Source organism: Mastigoproctus giganteus, chromosome 8 (assembly GCF_048544385.1).
Source record: "Mastigoproctus giganteus isolate SK-2022 chromosome 8, ASM4854438v1, whole genome shotgun sequence".
Taxonomy (NCBI): Eukaryota; Metazoa; Arthropoda; class Arachnida; order Uropygi; family Thelyphonidae; genus Mastigoproctus; species Mastigoproctus giganteus.
In genome coordinates, this window is record NC_143582.1 from 11,205,412 (window position 1) to 11,230,784 (window position 25,373).

The 25,373-nt window shown below is 36.6% G+C and overlaps 1 protein-coding gene across 6 annotated transcripts in view; it reads right to left on the reverse strand.

Moving 5' to 3' along the window:
- Positions 1–6,029: 6,029 nt before the first annotated feature.
- The window catches only part of LOC150081248 (phosphatidylinositol-binding clathrin assembly protein LAP-like), a 325,729-nt gene continuing 306,385 nt past the window's right edge, over positions 6,030–25,373 (reverse strand). For all 6 annotated transcript variants that reach the window (XM_090379536.1, XM_090379532.1, XM_090379535.1 and 3 more), the window contains 3 exons: positions 23,336–23,431; positions 13,131–13,328; positions 6,030–7,162 (listed from right to left, as the gene is read on the reverse strand). In XM_090379536.1, coding sequence (XP_090235662.1) covers positions 13,134–13,328; positions 23,336–23,431 — 291 coding nt within the window. In that variant the 3' untranslated portion in view covers positions 6,030–7,162; positions 13,131–13,133. The remainder of the gene's footprint in view (positions 7,163–13,130; positions 13,329–23,335; positions 23,432–25,373) is intronic.

Here is a 25,373-nt window from a genome sequence, read left to right on the forward strand (position 1 = left end):
AGATTCATCCCCTTCCTTTTAGAGTTTATATAAGTAAAGAAATCCTTGCTGTTTGTCTTAGCATCTTTTGCCAAGGATTTCTCGTAATCTGCCTTCGCCTGCCGAACCTCCTTTGTGACCTGATTACAGATTAACTTATCTGCCATAGGCTTCTGAGTCGCTTGATAATTTATATGCATCCCATGCATTTTTCTTCTCTGTTACAAGTCTCATTAGTTCATTTGACAACCATTTAGGCCTAAACCTTGAACAATATTTCTTAATAGGTATGAAACTTTTAGTAGTATCCACGATTAATTCCTTGAATGCTTCCCACTTATAATTTACTGTTGGTAACAGTATCAGTTGATCCCACTGTACAGAATTTAAAACTGTCGGAGACCACTGTACTCTCCTTTACGGAAGCAAAAACCCCTTTCCTTTACCCCTGATGGTAATTAAATCTTTAAGTAAATCCCACATCAGTACACTGTGATCACTGCCACCTAGTGGTTCTTTTATCTGCAAATTCCTAATACATGAATGATCACTGCTGATAACCAGATCAAGAGTATTACTTTCTCTGGTTGCCTCTCAAACATGCTGCTGCAGAAAACAATCATCCAATAAATCTACAAATTCTGACTAGTGTGTGAGTGCCCAACCCACAAGTTCCAGTCTATATCTGGAAAGTTAAAATCCCCCATTATAAGACATTCCGATTTATTAGCCCACTATTTCTCTGTACAATTGTTCATTGTACTCATTCGAGTCATTAGGCCTATAACACACTCCTACTCTTATTTTTGCTTTCCCAGTGCTTACGTCACACCAAACTGACTCAACAGTGCACTGTTCATCTATATCAACTGGATGCACTTCTTTTGATTTTATGTTTTAAAATTCATTTTAAAAGGTTTATGCCAAATAACAGACAAGTTTCACAGGGAAATCACAGTTGGATGTTACGGAGAAAAGTGTTATTGTTCATGAATTACACATTCCCAAAAAGAATCAAATTCTAAAAAAATGGAAATACAAAAACCTTCGGGCATTTCCACAGCATGCAGAGAGCTAGAGTCCATAATCCTGATAATAAAAACAAAGGTGTATACCATCAATTAGCATGTTACAAGACAAACAAAAACTTCACTGCCGATCAATCCTATGTTTGAATATGGAATGTGGCTAGAAGATTTATTACTTAAATATATCATCCCAATTGATGTTAGGTTTTGTGGTCTGGGAAGATCTCTCATATATGGATTAAGTCTAACTGCAGGGCAGGCATGTGCTTTCAATTTGTTATCAAGGGGCTCACTTGCTTATTCAAGAAGAATTTCAGCTAAGGGGGTCACCTTCCAGTTAAATTTTAGCAAACTTTTTAAACAAGAGATTCCAATAATCTTTAAAATTTTAACAAAGGATTTCAAACCCTCCTCCAGCCACAGAACCACAAATGTTCATCCTACTTTTATGGAAGCAACCTTTATATCTTGCAATGTGCTAAGCACTATGCAAAGATCATTAATGTGTGATTTAAAAGAGACCAATGTCTGATCATTGAATCAGCAAACAAAACCACAACTTCATTTTCACTGAATATATTCAGGATAAACTGGAACACAGAATTTGGGCAAGGACAAGGCAGCCCTCTCCACTAGAGGTTGCCTTGGCCACTAAAAAAAAAAAGTGTATTAGCATTAGTAGAGGCATATGATGCAAGAAAAAACCCCTTCCATTTATTCCAAATGCTTGTCTAGTTCTGCCTTGAATTTATTCAAGCTGTCAACTTCAACAACAGATGGAAGTTTGTTCCAGCAATCAACCACACGCTGACTAAAGGCAAATTTCCGTACATCAATTCTACAACTGTCATTCCTAAATTTGAATTTGTCCTCTCAGGCAATTAATCTGGGCAAGAGGAAGAATCCTATCAGCATTGGGCTTGCTCAAACTATTCAAGGCCTTGTACACATCAATCAGATCACCTCACAGGTGCCTAATCTCCAGGCACTGTAATTTGCAGAACTTAAGCTTTTTTTTTGTAAGGGCAACCCTCTGTTAAATTCACTAATCATGTTGCCCTTCTCTGTACTCATTCTATGAATGCATAAAAGGCCAAAAGTAACAATATTACAGCTTTCTTCAAGAAATTATCCTTCCAACACACACTGAAACAGTCATTACTATCAAATGTGGAACAATGCTAATTTCTTTGAATAAATATTTGTTTATACCGTTCCCACATTTCAAGCAGTAACCCCAAAACCTCAGGCTTCTAAACTACATTAAAAAGAAAACTGTTAGGTTAATTAATGACCCATCTTAGTCTCTGCATTGTCTCATACACATTCTGTTCCTGCTGCATGCCTTTATTCTTCCATGGGCACTGTTCTTCTGATCTGGCTTTATAATTCCCCCACTCTCTTCCAAACCAGTCCAAACATAAGCTAAAACCATCAGCATCCTTTTGCTGTCCAACTTCAAATTCACAGAACCAACTTTTCTTCTTCCTCATTTATTCCTTCAACTTCCATTTTCTGGAAAAACCTCCCAACATACATAATTCCTAAAAATTGCAATAAGTTTTTTGTCACTGCACACGAGTGATTGGTCTGAAATCTATTCCTTAAGTACTAACTTATAAATTTCTTGTTCTTTTACCTGATCTGTCATTAAGTTACTTAAATACTATACCAACTATAAGGGTGACACATATGCAACCAATTATCTATTCATACACTTTTATTTAATAATTTATGGAAGCTTTCTTAATTTCATCGTATACACTATCCAGTCAAAACATTATGACCATCCCCATGTATCAGCAACCTGCCATTTCTCCCCACCTGGTGGACACGTTTTGCAATGAGAACCAAGTAAATGTGATACTGCAGGTTCATGGCATGCAGTCCATATGAAGTACTCAATATGGTCAAGGGCATGATTTGACAGACTTCAAAAGAGGGATGATTGTCATGTAGTTGGAGAGTGGCAGTATTACAGAAACTGTGGGCTGTTCGTGGAGTGCTGTAGTTAAGGTATTCCAAGAGTGGACACAGAAACAAGAGGCCGATGCCTCAATGATGGTCATGAACGTAGGTCATGAACAAACTGTCCCACCTTGTGTGGGTTAATAAATAGAAAATGGTGGAATGGCTGACTGTGGACTTGAAACAAACAGGGGATAACATGGTGTTTGTGACCCAACGAAACTTCCTCCATAGTTACCTATGCTTATGGCTATCCATCACCAATGATGCCTAAAATTTTGCATCACCTGAATTGCATCATTGGCAACTGTAAAAAGTTCTTTTCTGATGAATTACATTTCCTGCAACATCATGTGGATTGTAGATGGATGGATGGCAATGCAACAAACTGTGGAGAGAAATCACTCCAATGTCATGGTCCAACAAAAATGAGTGCATGCTATGGAGATGTTTTCCTAGGAATCTCTCTGATCCTAAGTACCGCTAGACTACCGAATGCTAAAAACTTCCTATCCATTATGGCTGATCAGGTACATCCCTTCAAGGTGACTGTCTACCTGGATGGCACATGGTTCAGCAGGATAATGCATGCTGTCTTCTTGCCAGTACAGTTTCAGCAAAGTTCACTGAACAAGAAAGTGATTTGAAAGTACTACTTTGACTGCTGAATTTGTGGGACGTGAAACCAACAGAACATCTCCAGGATTACACAGATCAAAAGAATCGGCATTTGGATCCTCCACCTGTGAGGTAGTCTGTGGTGGATTGTTTGTTGTTTAGTTTTTAGGAGCATTAGCAACTAAGGCCATATTGCTCAGGGATATGTGGTGGTCATTCCCTGACCTTTCCGCATCCTCTGTATTTAGTGGTGATAGGCTCGAACCCCGGTCTAATCAAGAAGCGTGTGCTACGCACTGCTGCTCCTTCCCACCTGGCTACAGAGGCGGGCATCTGTGGTGGAGGATCCAAATGCTGAATCTTTTGATCTATATAATCCTGGAGATGTTCTGTTGGTTTCACATCCCACAAATTCAGCAGTCAAAGTAGTACTTTGGGTTATGGGATACAATCCTGGCAACATGGTACAACATACTTCATGGACTTTATATAGACCTTTGAATGTTGCAGGAGTGGGCATCTTGTTGCCCATACCATCACCATGTGGTGATGGTACGGGCAACAAGAGAACACTATTAGGTAGGTGGCCATAATGTTTTCACTGGACAGTGTGTATAAAGATTGAAAGTACTATTACTGTAAATAAAGGGGATGGCTATATATAGATGTGCTAGAAAGAAACCTATGTGCTCAAAGTTACATGGATAGCACCACAAAGAATACAGACATTGTGAAGATGGGGGCACTATGAGTGAGAAAATTTAAAAACAGCAGGGGTGGTGGTCAAACGACCTCCTGAAATTAATAGAGAATAAATAAAGTGGCTCACTGGAAAAGCATTACAATTTGAGAGGTGGCAGTGGTAAAGCAACTCTTGGCTAACATTAGACTTGCCCTTGAAATACCAGTCTTCTAATACTGTTAACTATAACTTTGAAATTTCCATTCTTAGCCTATCGAAAGCGACCACCAGCATGCAGCTGTCCTGCCAGCAGCCATCCAGCACTCTGAACTTTACACTATATTCCACAGAAAGAGAAAACTTCTATGCACTCTGTACAGTGTGTTGTTAGAAATGAAACTGGTGCTGTTGTACAACACTTTTATAACTTGCCCGATTTGCATGATCCAGAGTTTAAAATAAGTTCTGTCAAATTTCATATAAAAATTTATGAAATTATATTTAAAATATAAAAAAAGCATGGTTATAACTTTTGGATTACAGTATAATTTAAAACCGAACTGTTAAAAACTTGAACTCTCCAATTCTTAAACTTCAAAAAAGTAAAGGAGGGAAAAAACTGAACCGCAGAAGTTTCTATAGTGTGAATTTGTTAAACTGATCACAAATAACCAACTCTCCATAATGTAAGTACTAAAGTAACATTTATCGTTTGTTTTGAAACCAGTCATCTGGGCTGAATAGCTGGGGGGGGGGGGGTGGAATTGAGAAAAGAGCTAAAAATTACTGGTAAAGAATCTCTCACTGCAGACATTTTAAAAATGAGCCAAAATGCATTTTAAACAAAGCTTCCACTCCAAACATTTTAACTCTGTTCTTAATACTGCTGCTGTTATTGGGTTTTAGGAGTATCAGCAACTAAGACCATATTGCTCCATGTATATTGTCTGTAAATTGTGTGTTCTAAGGTTGATTATCTGTTGGCTGGGAGAAAAACCATGCTACCCTCTCCTGAGACCAACTAACTCAGGTCTTTTCCATCCAGCATGGGGAGGACAGTGATTCTACCAACTGTACTACACACAAGGGGTATTTTTTCGCAATGCAATTCAATTCTAGCAGATGTTACTATACATGATTTAATATAAATCTTCTATACTTTTTTCCCTTAAAGAAAAACTATATCATTCCTCTTTAATCATATTATTCATTACATCTCTTTTTATGTAGATTAATTTTAGTGGTTTGTAGCGTGTGATTTAGAACTTTCTTTAGGACAGTGTTAGAGGTGTCTTTTTTTAAGAGGAGGTAGAAGTAAAAAAAAAACCTCTAGTATTCAATTTCCTCCCAAGGAAATATTAATTTTTTTTTTTTTTTAGTGTTCCTGGTATTTAAATCTGAAATTTTTAGTGCTACTTGAAGGCAGTGCAGCATCTTTTTGTTAAAAAGAAGCTTGGACATTAAAATAACTAAGGATGTTTTTAAAAACCAAATCATATAAGGACTGCACCAAAATAAACCTATAACAGATTTCTGTACCAGATTAAATCCAGCACTTGCAGTTTTTAGAGCAATACAAACTGGGCTATTTGCAATTTTTTGCAGTTCTTTTTACAGCTTATATTAAGCATAATTTAGATGAAAACTTACAAATGCACAAGAAAAAGTTTTTTTTATTATACATGTAGGTTTATTTATTTAACAAAATGAACATGAAATTTAGTCAATACTGAAATTAGACCCAGACACGTATATAGCACGACAATGTTTTATTATGATTTCTGATGCTGTTTTGGTGCGTGGAACACTACCACTTGACATTAAATGGTAATATGGAGACTCCACTTTGAAATTTCTCAGTATTGCTCTAAAAGGACAAATACATGATGATGAGGAGAAGGAAACTGCTCCTCCTACACCGTACAACACAAATACTAGTTTGGCAAACCAGAGTTGGAATGTGCTTTGGCTACAGTTACCTAATAAGGAAAACTGTCAAATTTTTCCCCCTTTGTCTTTTTCATACATACAATAGCTTCTTTGATCAACAAAACCCTTACATGCAATGTAACAGAGCAAAAATAATCATGTATATCTTTGTACATTTTCTAAATGCTATAAAAGTAGTACAGAGTTCTTTACAAATTAACAATGACTAAGGCATAAATATTTTTTCCCTCTCTTACACTCAGAACAATTACAACAGGTGAAGTAGCCCCCACAGACAGCCGAACTGAGATATGGAGAACTGTGTGACCTAGTAATCAAATCATGTACACCATATAACTTTCAAAGGCTAAATTAGTTCATAATTTATACAATCTTATGCCTATATTCTTTCTCAGCTGTCTGTGGATGTTACCATAACATGATTAAGGACAAAGAGAATTTGTACACACTTACTTACACAATGGATGAAGTACAAGTGGTCTGTCAACACATGCTTTCACACCCATCTCGCATTTGTCCACAAGCATACACATGTAAATACGTGTGGGCATGTGAATACACTGGGATAATCGAGTAGGTTACTTATGAGTTCACAGATTTAAGATTCAAGTACAGTTTTTTTGGGGGGCAGGGGCAAGAAAAAAAGATTAAAAGAAATTGTACAGCAAAGCTAGTTGCATATAACACTTCTGACGGATGGATTTTCAAATGTTAGTATAAACAACTAAGAGAATGAGTACGTGTTGCACAACTCTGAACAAAAATATCTGCTTTGGAAGAGGGAAGTATATGATAATTTTCCATTTGTTTACACATCTCAAATTTACATTTCCTTTGTATCAAGTCACACAAGTTTTAATAACACAGAAAATAAGCTTTATCTTTCATTCCACATCAGATCACAAGCTTCTGAAGGAACAGCACAAAATACAGGCATCTAAAAAAGAAAAAGAAAAATTGTCACTTGTAAGAAATGGAAAACAAAAAATAAATATTCAATTAAAGTAATTAAAATCTATGTTCAAATAATGAGCAAACAGACTAAGCTTTATTCATAACTATTTAACAAATCATTTTTAAACAATTGCCTGGAAAGTATTTTTCAAAATACTTAATGGATATCTCATTACAAAATTAAGTTGGAAGTAAAATTTCCATTACATTCTAATGAATCAAATAACTCCACTTCCACATCATGGCAAAGGGTCTTTGGGAAATATGATTCAACTGATTGTAATCTCCCTTAACACCATTACCATAAATCTAGAATATCATATTACTTTATGTAGTAAAATAAACCGTAATATGAAATTAAAAGCAACCAATGTGACTAACCTATGTAAACTTCAAATGTCATGACATTTATAATTTTCATATCTCTCTTAAGAGATTGAGATTTATTAAGTCAGTATTAAATGAATAAGCACTCAAAGGCTGAAGATGACACTATATCAGACAGGCATATAAGTATAAAGTAACACATACTATGAAATATGATTAAGCATATTTGGGCAATGCTATTAACAAACTAATGTTGTCCTTTAACAAATGTAGAAGATATTGGATACTGGTGAGGATATTTATGTAAACCCACTCCAAATATACCCCAAGGAAAAGAGTAAGACAAAAACAAGTCTAGTGATCGTGGCAGATAGTTTCTTCAAAATTAGCTGATATGTGAAAACAGATTTTACAACTGAAGATCTGGATGTGAGAGAAGTGGCACCATCCCTACTGGAAGTAGTCACCGATATGTTTGTCATCTAGATGTTCAAATATGTCAGTGAGATTCAGAAGTTATTGTCTAAAGATATTCCCAATGATGGGCCAGCTCCTCTAGATAGGAAGGAATGGTATAACTACTGATAATCCTGCTCAATTGCTGAGCAAAGTGAATAGATATTATGCATCTACATAATTTTTAGGGATGTGGATGCCAGAAGTATATCGAATTCTAACAGAGAGCTAAATGATTTTGTGATAACTAAAAAGAGGCAGCAAAGGAGGTAAAACAAACCTTTAACCATTATTATGAGAGCATAATTAGATTCAGGGGTGATTCCTATGCACTGGAAATGTGCAAATGCTTCTCCAGTTCACAAAGGGTGAGATCAATAGGCAAAAGTGAGAAATTACAGACCAGTAACATCTTGACATCTGTTACAGGGAAAACTGAGTCACTGGCTAAAGTAGTACAGGACCATCTAGACAGGAATGCAGTCATACAGCAGTTACCAAATAGATTTATTAAGAGGCAATCTTGTCTGGACAAATTGATTGGATAATATGATGCAGTAACAAAGGAATTAGATGCAAAATATAATTTTGATATCATATTCTTACATTTCAGGAAATCTTTTGATACTGTTACATATGAAAGGCTGCTATACAAAAACTGGAGCATTATAGCATTAGGAGCAAGTTATTGCTGTGGATAAAGGGATGGTTGAGTGGGAGAAGACAATGATTATCAATGGACACTGCTCTTTTTGTAATAATGTTATTAGTGGAGTCATCAAGAACTCACTACTGGATCCATTGTTGTTTATCAAAATTTATTAATGATGCCCACAAAGGCATATCAGGATTAATGTCTAAGTTTGCAGCTGATACAAAGGTTAGCAGGATGGTTAATGACAGGAATCAGGGTAAGCTGCTGTAACAAGATCTTGAAAAATTAGGCAGATGGACTGAGAAATGGCAACTGAAGTTTAACACAGACAAATTCAAAGTGCTGCATTTGGATAGCAGTAATCCCAGAATAACATACCAACTGTCTGGTACCACATTGAGGGTAGTGGGGAATGAAAATGACCTAGGGAGTGAGAAATTGTGCAGTAAGACAGCTCATGGGGTTTTGCCAATGATATACAAAAATTTTGCAGGCAGGAATAAAAGAGATGATTATCCACTCCATAAGGCAACAGATAGGTCACATCTTGAGTACTACATACAGATCTGAAATTGCATTTCAGGAAAGAAAGGTACTCTTATCACAAAAGAACTCAGTTCTGCAAATTGCACTGTCTGGAAAGTATCCATCTGAGAAATCTGGATGAGGTATTTAAGGCTTTGAATGGATTGAATAAGCTAAATGTTGATGACATCCTTACTCTTGCTCAGATAACAAACAAGAGGACATCAATTGAAATTGAGGAAGAATGGTTGCCGGACATACACAAATTTTCTTTCAGCCAGCAAATAGATGAATTGAGTAAACTTAAAAAAGAACAAGACAAATTACTAGAGCAAATGGACAGGTGATGTGAATTTGTGCATCTTTTTTACCCTTCTTTTTTGGCCAATGCTAAAAAAAAGCTTGCTTCCTTGAATCGTTTTCCACTACTAATACATTAGTACTTATTTGAAATGCATGCGCTACCCATATAGTGTTTTGGCAGTATTTGCTGCCTTCTGTTTTTAAAAAAAACACACACACACACACACACTATAATATATTATAGACAGTGCAAAAATAAATTTTTTAAATAACAATGAGACTATTGTTTAAGCAGTAACTGGTGCCTCCCACTTCAAGCTTATGCCTGTCCAGTTAATTCAAAGTAGAAGTCTCAGGCAATGATACTATAGAATACCATTGTATAGGTAGAGGAATAGTTTGTTATATACAGGCAGTTCCCACTTTACAAGTACCCAGGTTTACAAGTTATTTTTTCAAGTATCAACAAAATCGAAAATATGAACATTTATTGCAATAAATAAATGCCAAACATTCATAAATACGACATTTCAAACCACACATGTAGCTATATAATATAATACTAATGTGCATGCATTTGTTTGTTCAGGCAGAGATAAGGAGGGATGTTCAACTCTTAAAGAATTTTGGAAATACCATATTTTAGATGCAATCATAATAACAAAATGTGTGGGACAAAATTGCAGAGAAGAACATGAAATGTGTATGGAATAAACTCTGTCATCAGTTTACTGATAAACTAAGGATTTCAAGAACCAACAGAGATCATACAAAATGAAACAAGCAGTTGTAAATATTGCTAACCAACTGGAGCTTGAAGTGTCTAATAATTGACAACACTGATCTGTTTCAAGTACACAATGGAAGGTTCACAAATGAAGACCTCATTGAAATGACAAAAAAGTGAAGCTGAGGAAGAAGGTTTAGCAGCTGAAAGTCCTGTTTGTTCCTTCACTCTCAAGGGGCTTGACAAAGCTTTAATACAGAAATAGCAGTTGAGATTGAGTCACAAGATTCAAATTGAGCAAACTAGAAGTGCTCTCAAAAGACAATTTGCTACAGGTTTAAAAAATGCTTATGTATGCTATGAAATTTATAAAGAAAAGACTGTCTTGGAAACACAACTCTTGAAGCATTTCCAAAGAAGACTACTCGTTGTGCTTCCAACAAACCGAGTGCAGAACCATCAACGATTGTGCATTTAGTCGATGAAAAAATAAATGTTCTTTAACACATGTATGACATAATTTATTATTATAATATGCTTGATTTTAAGGGCTATGTTTTCATTTCTTTGGATAAAAAAAATTGTTTAAGCATGAACTATTGTTTACTTAACATTACTACAGTCAAATTTCACTGTTGAGAATGTAACCCCTGTTTTTAACATTACATCTATGGGAAATAAATTCCCACTTTATGAGTGGGTGCGAGGAACAAATTAACTAGCAAAGTTGGGAACTACCTCTGTGTGCACGCATATATATTACTGAACTTTGTATGGTGGTTAGTGACTATCAGGGTCAGGGTATGCTAAATAGTGCCATAATAGCTAATATCAGTAATGGCATGCATTAAAATATTAATATATTAAAAATATCGATTTCTTCCTTAAAAGTACTGGTTTTCCATTTGAAGTGTCATACCAAGATAAACCTTGGTGAACTGCCTCCCAACAAGAGATCAATGCATTTTGTAGAAAGTTTGTTCATAGCTACACAAAAAAAAAAAAAAAAAAAACTGAAGCTATTGACCTATGTGCATTGAAAAAAAAACACCCTACATTAACATTACAGGAAGTGCAAAAAACAAAAATGCTTAAAAAATCATTAAGACTATTGTTTAAGCAGTTATCACTGGTGCTCCCACTTCAAGCTTCACATAATTCAAGATCATACTTAACTTTTTTGATTTGTTACAATGAGACTCTCACAAATGAAATGGACACAAAAAATAATTTCCATATCATATATACAGTAGACTCAATTTTCCGGAATAGATGGTAAAAAAAAAAAAAAATCCTGGATAATCGATTTCCTGGTTAATCCAAAAATACATTTAGTCCCCAACATACGTAACCGATACGTTCCAGGACTCATGTTTTCCATTTGAAGAAGTCTTCTACGACTTCTGTTGATAGCCTAAATAAATTTAAGGCTCAGCATGGGTTTTTTTTTTTTTTTTTTGGCTGATGCTGCATAAGCTTGCTTTCTTGCATCATATGCCTCTACTAATGATAAAATCCAAATGATGTCAAAATTATTTCGTATATCCAAACTGATAAGCAACTGATTATCAAAGTTACTACCCAAGATTTTCACTTTACAAAACCACGCTGCATTTCCCTTCAGAATGCCGTTTCTATCTACATTTCATGACCAAGCCCATTCATTGCTTTATATCAACATTCCCAAATGGATAACCATATACTCTCCACAACACTGGTGGAAAAATTCATTCCAGTAACAAATTATTGCAACAGGAAAGCAGACACTCTGCTTCTGTTTCATCTATCTTTATTATAGAGCATTTGTAGTTTCCCTAAAAATCAAGTCCCATCTAGAATTACTGTTGTCTTATCTTTCACTACAGAATCACCTAGCACAGTGCTGGACACTTGAATAACTGACAAGTCCTCGTATTTGTTACTTTCCAAGGAAATTCTCTTCTTCACAGACTCAATCTCAATGTGATGAGCTAAAGTTACAACTAATTAACTCACCCTCCCTAAGTTTAACATATGGAGATGTATTACCATTAACAAGAGAATGTTTTATATGTATTCCATAGTAAATGCAAACAAATGTTATGATTTACAGGCAGGTCACCAATAACAATTCCCTCTTCCCCCACCCCACCCCACCAAAAATCCAAGCTATTCTGAGTAATACTATGGCTACAATTTCTTGTCAAAATAATATTAATCCTAGAAAAAATTCAGATAATTACAAAAATATTACAATACATTCAACATGAAAGTTCCATCAAGTTAAGTATGTTGACAAATTAGTGTCTAGGAAGGGGAATGAAGAACCAATGGCATGCATGAAACAAGTAACATGTAAGAAAATACAGATATTCATAAACAGTTTACATGAGTATTGCAAAATATTAAGTTAAAACTATTTTTCTATTTTCAGTTTTGTTTCATTTTATAGTCTAATTGGCCACATCTAGCATTTAAAATCACATATGTAATTGTACAAAGAATGAGCAGTAAAGTCCTGATAGAAACTGCTAATATTGTTTGCTGGTCTATGATGCACAAATAAAATCTAGGGGAAATATTATAATGTTACCAGTAGAGAGAATGCCCTTTCTTGAAATATAGATGGCAGTGAGTGTTAATGATATTGGTATAGATATTTCTAGTTTAACATCTAAATTTGCCAAAGTTACAAAAGGAAAGTTGCAAATAGCAATGTAGCAAATACCACTCTACAGCATACTAAAATAAATTTAAATCAATAAAATGCTTTATTAAAACTATAATTTTGCAAAATGTTAAGCATTCAAATAAAGAATATTTTCTTAAGGACTTCAATATAAATTGATAATTAAATTTATTATTAAATGTCTCAGTATCTTAGCATGAGAAAAATCAAAAATGTTTCTATGCAATATGAAAACACTGTTCAATTTTATATACAGAAGGCAATATGTTTAATATTAACAATTAATATACCTTTCACAGTGCTCCAAAAGGATCATTGACTGTTGCTGATGGTACCTGTGTTGGTGGTACTGCAGTTGTAGGCATTATGGTTTGTGAAGAAGCCATACTTCCATATATAGCAGCTGCCTGCGATACTGGTTGAGATCCTGACATATTCATGCCCATTCCCATGTTAACACCTGGAGTCATGGCTCTCATTCCTCCCATCTAGATTTAAAAATAATAAAATGACATTTGTCTAAGCAAACGCATGTTTAGATGCTTTATAAAATCTTGTTTCATTTTTAGAAAGAGTCCATTTAAAAATTAAAATGAAATTAATATTTGCCAAATTTCCAACAAAATTATTTCTGAATCTTAAATTGGTAGTGCTTTCATTTTTTTTTTTTTTTTTTTTTTATGAATTTAAAATGGAACTACATCTAACCCATGGAGGCTGAAATCTTATCTAATCTATGGAAGAAAAATTTTGCAACACAAGACCATATAAGTTTTACTGCCTGCATGGAATCCCAAAAGTAACTATACATTGAATTTTGAAATAAAGAAAATTCAAGTAGGCATGTATATTTTTCCCCTCATTTACCTCTATAACAGGCACCCTGGTATACAGGTAGTTTCTGATTTACATCTGGATCAATGAATACCTATTTTTTTTTTTTGTTTTATGTACACTTATATATTATAAAGAGGGAGGCATGTACCATGATCTTTTGATTTGCCAAGTTAAATTAAGCTTTGCTTAAATATTCATTAAAAATAAAATCTCTTTTACTGCTTTGCATACCTGCCTATTATCTTACCACCCTAGAGGTACAACCATCATCACCATTAAACTTGCATACAAACTAGGAAAAGTAAATATACATAGGTTAGGTTATGTTAGACTTTAACTTACACTGGCAGTATTTTAACAGACAAGTGCCATTTTCTGTTTCACATGTGTGTTGTACTGTACATGCAAATTTTTTTTTTTTTTTTTTAATGAAAACCCCAGACACGAAATGTATTAGAATTTATAGTACTCAGTACCGCGCATAGGTGGGAGGTTGAGAAGATGAAAGAAGATATCTGTTGACATTAGACAAACTTATGCAGACTGCAATTTTCAGGAAATACATATGAAGGAAGGTTGTTCCAGAAAATGGCAGCGGAATGAATAAACAAGGAAGATGAAGTTGATTCTGTAAGTTTGAAGTTTATTATTAGTCATATGGTGCAAGGAAGCCTGAGGCTTATGCTGCACCAGGAAAAAAAAAAAAAAAAAGTTCCCGAGCTACCCTGACACACACACAGAGAGAGAGAGAGAGAGAGAGAGAGAGAGAGAGAGAGAGAGAGAGAGAGAGAGAGAGAGAGAGAGAGAGACAAAAGTAGATGGGAATCACCAAGAAAGAGAAGAATGATGATATCCAGCTCGGGACCCTGGGTGTGCCAAGCCCATACTCACCAGATGGAAGCCCTCGAGGTTGACAGTAATTGGATGTTGGCTGGTGGCGGCACATGTTTGGACTGTTTTGAAAGAGCAAGAATTATAGAAGGGAATTCAGAATTATGCCCATGGAAGTATCTGTAGAAAAGGCATGCAGCAGAAACAGAATGTCTGAGACAGAAAGTGGAGAGACACTGTTAGAGATGAGTCAATTAACCTAACTGCCCTCTTCTGAATAGAATCTAGAAGCCTGAGAGAGGTTTTGGGGGGAGAAACCCCAGATGTGGGAACAGAATTCCATGGTAGGGTGGATTTGAGATTTGTACAGAGTGAACAGCAGTTTGGAAGGAAAGTAACACTGAGAGCAAAAGAGAAAACCAAGTTTTTTAGATGCACAGGAAGCAATATTTTTAATGTGCTTGTGCCAAGAGAGATTAGAAATCAGGATAATCCCCAAAAGAAATATCATCTTGCCTAGAAATCTGAGTGTCACCAAAGATAAGCATAGGAGCAGAAGAATCTTTTTTTGTGAGATATAAGACAGGACTGAGTTTTAGAAGGATTGAAATCAATTAAGTTCTTTCCCCCACTGGAGCATTACCTGAAAATCAGCATTTAAGGAATTGGTAGCGGATATTCGAGAAGTTGAAGCTGATTGAGCAGGGCAAGGTTTCTCAAACTGGAAAGTGGAATGCAATGTGCTACTGTCAGCTAAACTATGGATAGGATTTCTGGTCACTGGAAGGTCATTAATATACAAGAGGAAAAGAGTGGGGGAAAGAACTGAACCTTGTGGGACACCAGCATTGGTAGAGAAATTAGAAGACAGAGCCATCTACCGTCATCCTGAGTACGTGATCAGAGAGAAAACTGGATAACCAATTACAAAAAAACAGTTGGCAAACCATAAGATGGAAGCTTGTTTAGAAGACCTTTATGCCAAACACAATCGAAAGCCTTTGAGATGTCAAGAGCAATTGCTTAAGTTTTGCCAAACGTTTTCATTGAAGTTGTCCATAAATGGGTAACATAATCCAGAATATCACCAGTGGATCGACACTGATGGAATCCATACTGGCAATCATTGATCAGATGGAAAGTTTCTAGATAGTTTAAGAATTAACTGTCAGCTACTTCTACTCTTACTTTAGAAAGAGCAAAAGTAATTGCAATGGGACAATAATTGGATGGGAGGGATTTGTCACCCTTTTTAGGAACTGACACGATATGAGCAAATTTCCAAGCAGAAGGAAAAACACCTTTGGAATAAGTAAGTGAAAAAAGGCAGCAAAGAACAGCAGTAAGTTCAGGAGCACAGGTTTTGAGAACAAGTGGAGAAATAATATCAGGACCTGGAGCTTTCTTAGCAACAAGATTTGTCAAAATCCTCCTGACATCCTTTTGAGAGAAGACTACAGGAGGCATTAGCATTAGTAGGGGCATTTGATGCAAGAAAGCAAGCTTATGCAGCATCAGCCAAAAAAAAAAAAGAAATAAATAAATAAAAAATAACCACTTCCACTTCACCCCTCTGTTCGTTCGAAATACCTGTCCAGCTGAGCCTTAAACTTATTTAGGCTATCAACTTCCATGACAAGGGATGGAAGTCTATTCCACCAACCAACCACCCGCTGGCTAAAGGCAAATTTCCTCACGTCTATCCTACATCTGTCCTTTCTCAATTTGAATTTATGCCCTCTCAGGTGATTATTCTGAGCAAGAGGAAGAATCCCATCAGCATTGAGCATGCTCAAACCATTCAAGGCTTTATGGAATGGAGCATGCTCGAATTGAATGGAGCATGCTCGGAACAGTGGGAGGTGTTTTACCAAGATCATTAATACACAAGTTGGAAGGAAAATGGGATACTAGCAGGTCCTTGGCTGAAGTGACAATAGAACCAACTGGTTTTGACAGAGGTGGGAGCAGAGATAGACAAACATTATGGCCAATAGATTTGGCAAGAGACCAGAATGCTCTGCTACCATCAGGGCAAGAAGCATGTTTTCTACCCTTAGCCTGTTCAAAATCTAGTTTGGACTGATTAATAACTGCTTTACAATTGTTGTGAGCTCTGGTGTAGGCAAAAAATGAAACTGAAGAATTGGAAAAAAGCCAATTACGATATGCAACATTCTTCTCTTGAACAACCTTAGGACATTCATTGGAAAATCAAGGTTTGGATAAAGGACGAGATTAAGGTGGAGTGTGGAATACAGGAATCCATTCCTACATGTATAATTTTCACTAACACAATCTGAGCAAACGGTGACATCAGAAGTTTTGAAACAGTAATCTAACCAAGGAAAAGAAATCTAAAATGTCATCCCATTTTGCATTCTTGTAATGCCAAATAACACACCAAGTTGAGAATAGCCATGAGATAAAGGTTCCATTGGAGAAGAGAATCACCAAGTTATGATCTGAGGTGCCTAAAGGACCACCCACTTTGACCATACACTTAGAAGGGTTATTGGTGTTGGCTGTATGGTTATGATTGTCCAGTATTCTGGTAGGTAAATGAACAATCTGTGTGAACTCATTTAATTGCAAAATGCCTCAGCATCTCGACCAGCTGGGTCTGTGTGACTAGAAAACGGAAGCCAGCTGGAGTTGTGAACATTAAAATCACCAAGGAAAATTACCTCACTGTTAGGAAAGTTGGACTGGAAAAAAACAAATTGCAAAGAGAGGAAATCAGAGTTCCAAGTGATTAGTGGACTTGGGAGAACAGTAGAGACAACAGATGAATTTGACAGAATGAGGGAGAGAGATTTTAAGCCAGAGAAGATTGAAAAGAGGAGATTCCAAATTACAAAGCAGCGCCTCCGTGGCCAGGTGGGAAGGAGCAGCAGTGCGTAGCACACGCTTCTTGATTAGACTGGGGTTCAAGCCCGTCACCACCAAATACGGAGGATGCGGAAAGGCCAAGGAATGACCACCGCATATCCCGGAGCAATATGGCCTTAGTTGCTAATGCTCCTAAAAACCAAAATAACAACTAATTACAAATTCTGACATGGAATATTGGAATGGACATATGCCCAAGTACCACCTTTGAGGTGAAAGGAGTCATACAGCAAATATTTCGGGCAACTCAGATGAGCAGTAGTTGAATCAACCGATAACCGAGATTCTGTCAGAAAAAGTACCTGGGGTTTGGCAGACTAAGTGGCAATGGACATCACAGATTAGAACTGAGACCATGTATATTTGTGAAATCAACTACACATGGTAAGAATATAATCAGATCTTTGACATAACGTGGCCTCGGCAATGCTCCCATACACTACTGATTCCCTCCAGTCATTATCTGGCAGAACAGAGGCAGCAAGATGATACACTAGCTGATCAGGAAGCCTCCTAGAGTTACCAATAGGTTTGGTCCAGTGTACTAACTAGCAGCCAGCCTGCAAATCATTTGAGCTGTACCCTCGAAATGTAAGGAAGTTTGGATCTTGCCATAGTGTTCATCATAACCTCAAAAGACATCAATCATATTGCATGCTGGAAAAGATGGGGGGGGGGCTGACCAGAACTTAGTTCTGGAGATTGCTTATTGGAGGCTTGAAGTGGTGCAACCAAAGTGGTGGTGCTGCACCAGTTGACGAGTCATCTGCCACCTAGTATTGCCTGGTAACACTGAGGGGTGGTAATCCTCTGTGGGGTGTGGGCACCACACTTCGACCCCTACTTACATTGCTTCACACCTGGGTGGTCATATGGGGTTATACCCAGGCTTACTAACAGTCCCACTATTGTGAAGATGCAAGCAGAGGATTTGGTTGTCACAGATCATTCTGACTTCTCCGAAATTGGATCCACTTGACTTAATTATCCCCCGAATATCAGTTCCATCAGCATTTTAGACTACCAATTAGAAAGCACCACTTGTCTGGCATATCTGAGAGAATGTTTGTGACAGCCTCAAGGACCAAAATATTTATATTGTAAATATTTACAGTCACACTAAATTATTCTGTTTTAAAAAGTCAAAAACAGAACTTCACATCTTCTCCTGATACAGTTCATTATAGCAGTGCAAAAGGATCACTCAATGCTCAAATGATCTTGCTGCTTTTTTCCATGTTTTAGATCGTTTGCAAAAAGTATATTTCCTCTCTCAAAGTTTCAAAACATCCTTTGTGTCACACCCTACTTTATCAGTGCTGTATGCATTGCACTCTTCCTTTTGCATTCTTACCCTTTGTTACTCTAACTCAATCATATACTTGTTAGTCCATTCTGTATCATGCACTTTCAACATGTTACTTATACCCACTTGGTTGAAGAATCTCATTTGGCAATTCCCTGAACATCAAACACTCCATCCATATATTTTACCACACAATCATTGTAGCTTGAGTTACTTCCTCCCACATCAATATCTACAGGCTTCTTAATATCATATCCCCTCCCGTATTTTTGAGCTGATGGCTGGACCTTCTGTCTCACCAGGAATAATAGGCTTTGAATGTTGCTTCACCCCTTGGTCCCTCAGCTACAGCAAAGAGGTCATTTGTTGACATTAGACCAACCTTATCATAGGCATCTTCAATGTCAACAGGATGGCCAAGTGCACTGTCAAAAACAAGCAAGGCCCTGTTGAGATTTTATCGCTACACTTCTTGATGAAGTGAAAGTTTTTAAATTTAGAATTTAAAATCAATGTTATACTGAAACAACAATTTGGAACAATATAAATCAGAGGCTGACTGTACTAGAACACCAGAACTGTCTATTAAAATTAAATTTAATGTGAATTTCATTATTTCTCTAATATGGTCTTACTTTCCATCTGCACTATTTTTAATTAACAAAGTTCAGGCATAAAAACATGTTTATGTACCATGTTTATTGTAAAAAATACACTACACACCAGCTTCTCTGTTAATTTTCCACAGAACTTTGGCTTCAGCTTTTATTTTTCCACTTTGTATTGCTAGGCATCAGAAGTGAGATTAATCAAGATTTCGCATTTCCCAAAACAAGGTTGCTGTTACTAAAAATATTTGGTTCTTATTTTCAGTATAGTTAATATGAAAATATACAATTATCAAGTATACCATTTAAATTTATATTTTATCAAAAAAACCCACTTTTGATATGAAATTAACCATACAAAGATTAACTGTGGCTGAAGAATGTTTGAACACAAAATGTACAAGCATTCAAAGAACAGACTATAGAAAACAGCATAGCATGGAGACTTTTCTATGTATAGAAAAGTCTCCATGCATAACATCAAATTCATTGCACACTTACTTTTGAGAAAATGTACAACCATAAACTTTGAATAAGCTATTCCGCAGCTTGTATGTGACTTATCTAAAGTTTGTTATACTAAGATTTGCTGCTATTCATAAAATCACTACAAAAAAAAAAGTTCTGATGGAGCAACAGTAAAAAAGCAGTGAAAAGTAGTAGTAGCATGTGATGCAAGAAAGCAAATGTATGAGCTTATGCAGCATCAAACAAAAAAAAAAAAAAATTCACACAACCATTTCCTCTAAATGTTTGTCCAGTTCCTCCTTAAATTTATTTAACCTATCAACTACCACAACAACAAATGGAAGTTTGTTCCAGCAATTAACCACCCACTGGCTAAAGGCAAATTTCCACACATCTATTTACATCTCTTTCCTCAATCTGAATTAATCCCCCCCCCCCCGGTTCGTAAGCTGAACAAGTGGAAGAATCCTATCGGAATTCAGCGTGCTTAACCCATTCAAGGCCTTATCCACTTCAATCAGATCATCTTGCAGATGCCTAGTCTCCAGTTGCTGCAATTTGCAAAACATAAGTCTCTCTTGGTAAGAGGATCCGATCCCTTCAATCCCCTCACAATCTTGTTGCCCTTCTCCGTACAAGCTCAAGCAAATCAAAACTTTTCAAAACATTTCAAAATCCGTCCTAAAATGAGGTCTCCAGATCTGTACTCAGTACTCAAGGTGTGGTCTGACCACTGCCTTATACAGAGGGACAATCACCTCCTTTTCCCTGCTAGCAAAATTCCTGTATATCATTGAGAAAACCCCATGACCTGCCCTGGCAGCCTGTCTGCACTGCTCAGAAAACTTCATATTTGACTGCACAATTACTCCCAGGTCTTTTTCATTTTATACCACCTTAAGTGTAGTACCACACAGTTGGTACATTCCTCTGGGGTTACTTCTACCCATATGCAGTACTTTGCATTTGTCAACATTAAACTTCAGTTGCCACTTCTCAGCCCATCTTCCCAAATTTTCTAGATCCTGTTGCAGTAGCACACTGCCATTACTGTCATTAACAACCCTGCCAACCTCTATCAACTGCAAACTGCGATACTAAATATGATATACATTCATCAATATCATTGATAAATATACAAAACAGTGGACCCAACACCAAATCCTGCGGGACTACACCAATAACATTAGTCCACAAAGAGCAGTGCCCATTGATTACCACCCTATGTCTTCTCCCACTCAACCATCCTTTTATCCATTGTATCAACTTACCCTTAATACCATTCTGCTCCAATTTGTACAGTAGTCTTCCATGCACAGTGTCAAAAGCTTTCCTGAAATCCAAGTATATGATATCAAAATTATTTTTTGCATCCAGTTCCTTTGTAACCACATAATATCCAATCAAATTTGTCAGACAAGACTTTCCTTTCAGAAACCCATGCTGTGTCTAAATTATTGCTGCAGTCTTGTCTAGATGATCCTGCAATGCATCTTTAACCAGTGACTCCATTATTTTACCCAGAACAGAAGTTAAACTAACTGGTCTGTAATTACTTGTGTCACCCTTCAATCCCCCTTTGTGAAATGGGGATACATTTGCACATCTCCAGTCTGTGGGGACCTCCCCTGAGTCCAAGGATGCTCGCATAATTATGACTAAGTGTTTGCTTACTTCCTTTAATATAACTGGATAGATCCCATCCACCCCAGGTGCCTTTCTTATGTTTAACGTCAACGATTTCTCCACTTTGCTCTCAGTTATTACAAAATCATTAAGCACCCTGCTACAATTTGATAACCTGCATTTTCAAATCTTAACTCCTCATGTGTTAATGTAGATGCAAAATACTCATTCAGTTTGTTTGCTATCTGAGCAGCAGCATCGTCAACAGTCAAACCATCGATATCAAGTGGACCAATCAGATTCATCCCCTTCATTTTAGAGTTTATATAATGAAAGAAATCCTTGCTGTTTTTCTCAGCATCCTTTGCCAAAGATTTCTCAAAATCTGCCTTCGCCTGTAACCTCCTTTGTAACTTGATTACAGACTATCTGCCATAGGTTTGTAATCTTGATTATAGATTATATCTGCCATAGGCTTCTGTGTCACCTGATAATTTATATGCATCCATGCATTTTTCTTCTCTGCCACAAGTCTCAGTTCATTCGACAACCATTTAGGCCTAAACTTTGAACAATATTTCTTAATAGATATGAACCTTTTAGTAGCTTGCATGATTAATTCGTTGAATGCTTTCCACTTAGAAGTAGGGAGCAAAAATTTTTTTTTGAGAACTATAGCTTAGAGAAATTAATTTTAAACATTTCAACATTCTTGTGATTCTAAACATTATATTTCAGAAAAAAATATTTATACAGAAGTTGATACAATGGATCACCAATGGACTGTCTGCTTTACTTTACTATGCTTTCCTTTTAATCAAAGCCTTAGTAATAATAAAAATTAACTGACACAAGGAAGTTTGACTTATTCAGCAACAGTCTTAAAATCACCTGGTTTACATCAAGTATCTGTTCAATCCATTTTTAAATGTTAGGTAGTGATTTATTCAGACAGTTAATAATCCTTTGGTTTAAAAAAAAATTCTTACATCTTGTTTACAGCTATCCTTTCTCAATTTAAGTGCAGGCCCTCTAGTTTGAGCCACAAAACAAGATAAGCTAATTTACATAAGCCTTTCAATCTCTTAAATACCTTGATCTACTGAGAGAGATCCTCTACAAAATTGAAATACTTCTGTAGAATGCCTCTTCATATAATACAGAAGTTGATTCTCTAAGTAATTCTCCACTGTGGCAAAAGTAATTGAATTAACCTTCAATCCTTTTAAAACTCAGCCATTTCATTTCTCACAAAAGAATCAACTTCTCTTTGATGACACTAGTTTCTAGCCAAGGTCACATTGCTATTAGAGATTACACTTACTTCTAATAAATAAACATTGCTTCCTCTGCATCAAAGAATTAGCTTAGAAGATGTGGACTGCAAAGTTTGATAACTAGACACCTAAAGGGAAACCTAATTGAGGTGTATAAAGCATTGAAGTGACTGAGTAAAATGAATAAGAAAGGGCTGCTCTTCCTCATAGGTGAAACATGAACCACGGAACCCAAATATAAAATCTAAAGGAATAACATAAGATTGGATCTCATGACACTCACCTATGGGCAGTGGATTGTCAAAATATTGGAATAAATTGTCTCCCAAAATGGTGGAGGCAATGAGTCAGTTTCAGGAACAATACATAATGCCATGAAAACAGAAGACATGCTAGCAACTTCGAGGCCAGTCTTATTGATTTAAATAACATGCAATATAGTTCTATAAAGTGACATGGATGAAAAAGTAAACCAAAACTTGGTTAAATTAACTGTAATTTAAAGTAGGCAGCTTTCAAAATAACTGCCTCACTGTTTATTGAACAGCCCTCATTAATGAAAACATTTCCATGCAATTTGGCCAACATATTTTTAAGCATATAATATCCTATATTTCAAGTGCAATAAAATTTTGTTATTAACTGCTTACCCCAAATGACTGTTGTGGCATCATTCCTGTAGATGGAGGTTGCTGAGGAAAAGGTCCAGCCATCATTCCTCCAGCATTCCACTGACCAGTAGCACCCTAGGAAAGAAGTTAAATATAATTTCATTCAAAATACTGTAGTTACAGGGTGGAAAAGGAATGATGTTTAACATACAGTAACAGAATGGTTACTCTTCCTACTAGCTATAAATGAATTGACATTTAAAAATTTTTAAAAAGAACTGTTAGCATTAGTCGAGGCACATGATGCAAGAAAGCAAGCTTATATACAGCATCACCACAAAAAAAAAAAAAAAACCTTCCCATTTCACCCATCCGGTCACTAAATATTTATCTAGTTCAAGCCTTAAATTTATTGAAGCTATCAAACTTCCTCAACAGATGGAAGTCTGTTCCAGCAATCAACTACCCGCTGACTAAAGGCAAACTTCCACACATCTATTCTACAACTGTCTTTCCTCAATTTGAATCTATGTCCCCTCATGTTCTTAAGCTGAGCAAGCGGAAATACCACATCAGCACTGAGCCTGCTCAAACCATTCAAAGCCTTATACACCTTGATCAGATCACCTTGCAGGTGCCTAGTCTCCAGATGCTGCAAACTGCAGAACTTAAGCCTTTCTTCTTAAGCACACCCCTTTGTTCCTCCTACCAATCTTGTTGCCCATCTCTGTACTTTTTCTAGCAACTCTACATACTTCCTAAGCTGAAGCCTCCAGACCTGTATACTCAAGGTGTGGCCTAACCACTGCCTCGAGTATACAGGTCTGGAGTATACAGATCTGTGTAGATCCTTGAGTATACAGGTCTGTGTAGCTATCTGCTACCAAGCAGATAGCTACACAGCACCATATGCAATGTTCTTCTCTTGAACAGCCTTAGCACATTTATTGGAAAACCAAGGTTTAGATAAAGGACAAGATTTTAAATTGGAGTGTGGAATAAAGGATTCCATTCCTACAAGAATAATTTCACTGACACAAGCTGAGCAAGTACTGACATCAAAAGTTTTGAAACAGTAATCCAACCAAGGAAAAGAAATCTCACAGGTCATTGCATTTTTGAGATTAGAATTGAGACCACGTATATTTGTGAAATGAACTAGGAAGTGTTTGGGAGATTTAGATCTTTTCACAGATAAGCTTTCTCTATTAGTTTGACAATTCATGGTGTATTCAATAGTAAGGAAAAGTGTGTGTGTGTGTGTGTGTGTGTGTGTGTGTGTGTGTGTGTGTGTGTGTGTGTGTGTGTGTGTGTGTGTGTGTGTGTGTTGGGGGGGGACATGCTGTATGAAGTAATGAAATTTTTGGATAGGGCATACACATGGTAAAAATATACCCAGATCCTTGACATAACGTGTGACATAACAGATAAGCTTTCTCTATTAGTTTGACAATTCATGGTGTATTCAATAGTAAGGAAAAGTGTGTGTGTGTGTGTTGGGGGGGGGGACATGCTGTATGAAGTAATGAAATTTTTGGATAGGGCATACACATGGTAAAAATATACCCAGATCCTTGACATAACGTGGCCTTGACAATGCCCCCCAGATACACAATTCATGGTGTATTCAATAGTAAGGAAAAGTGTGTGTGTGTGTGTGTGTGTTTGGGGGGGGGGACATGCTGTATGAAGTAATGAAATTTTTGGATAGGGCATACACATGGTAAAAATATACCCAGATCCTTGACATAACGTGGCCTTGACAATGCCCCCCCCCCGCATACACACTACTCAGACTCCCTCCAGTCATTATCTGGCAGAGTAGGGGTAGCAAGATTATACACTAGCTGATCTGGAAGCCTCCTAAAGAGTTACCAAAAGGTTCGGTCTAGTGTACTAACTAGCGGCTGGCCTGCGAACACTGTTTTAGAGCTGTACCCTTGAAATGTAAGGAAGATGTAAGGATCTCGCTATGATATTCATCATAACCTCATACTGCATGATGGAAGAGATTGGGAAGGGTTGACCGGAACTTAGCTCTGGAGACTAAACATGGGTTCCACCATTTCAAGCCTCC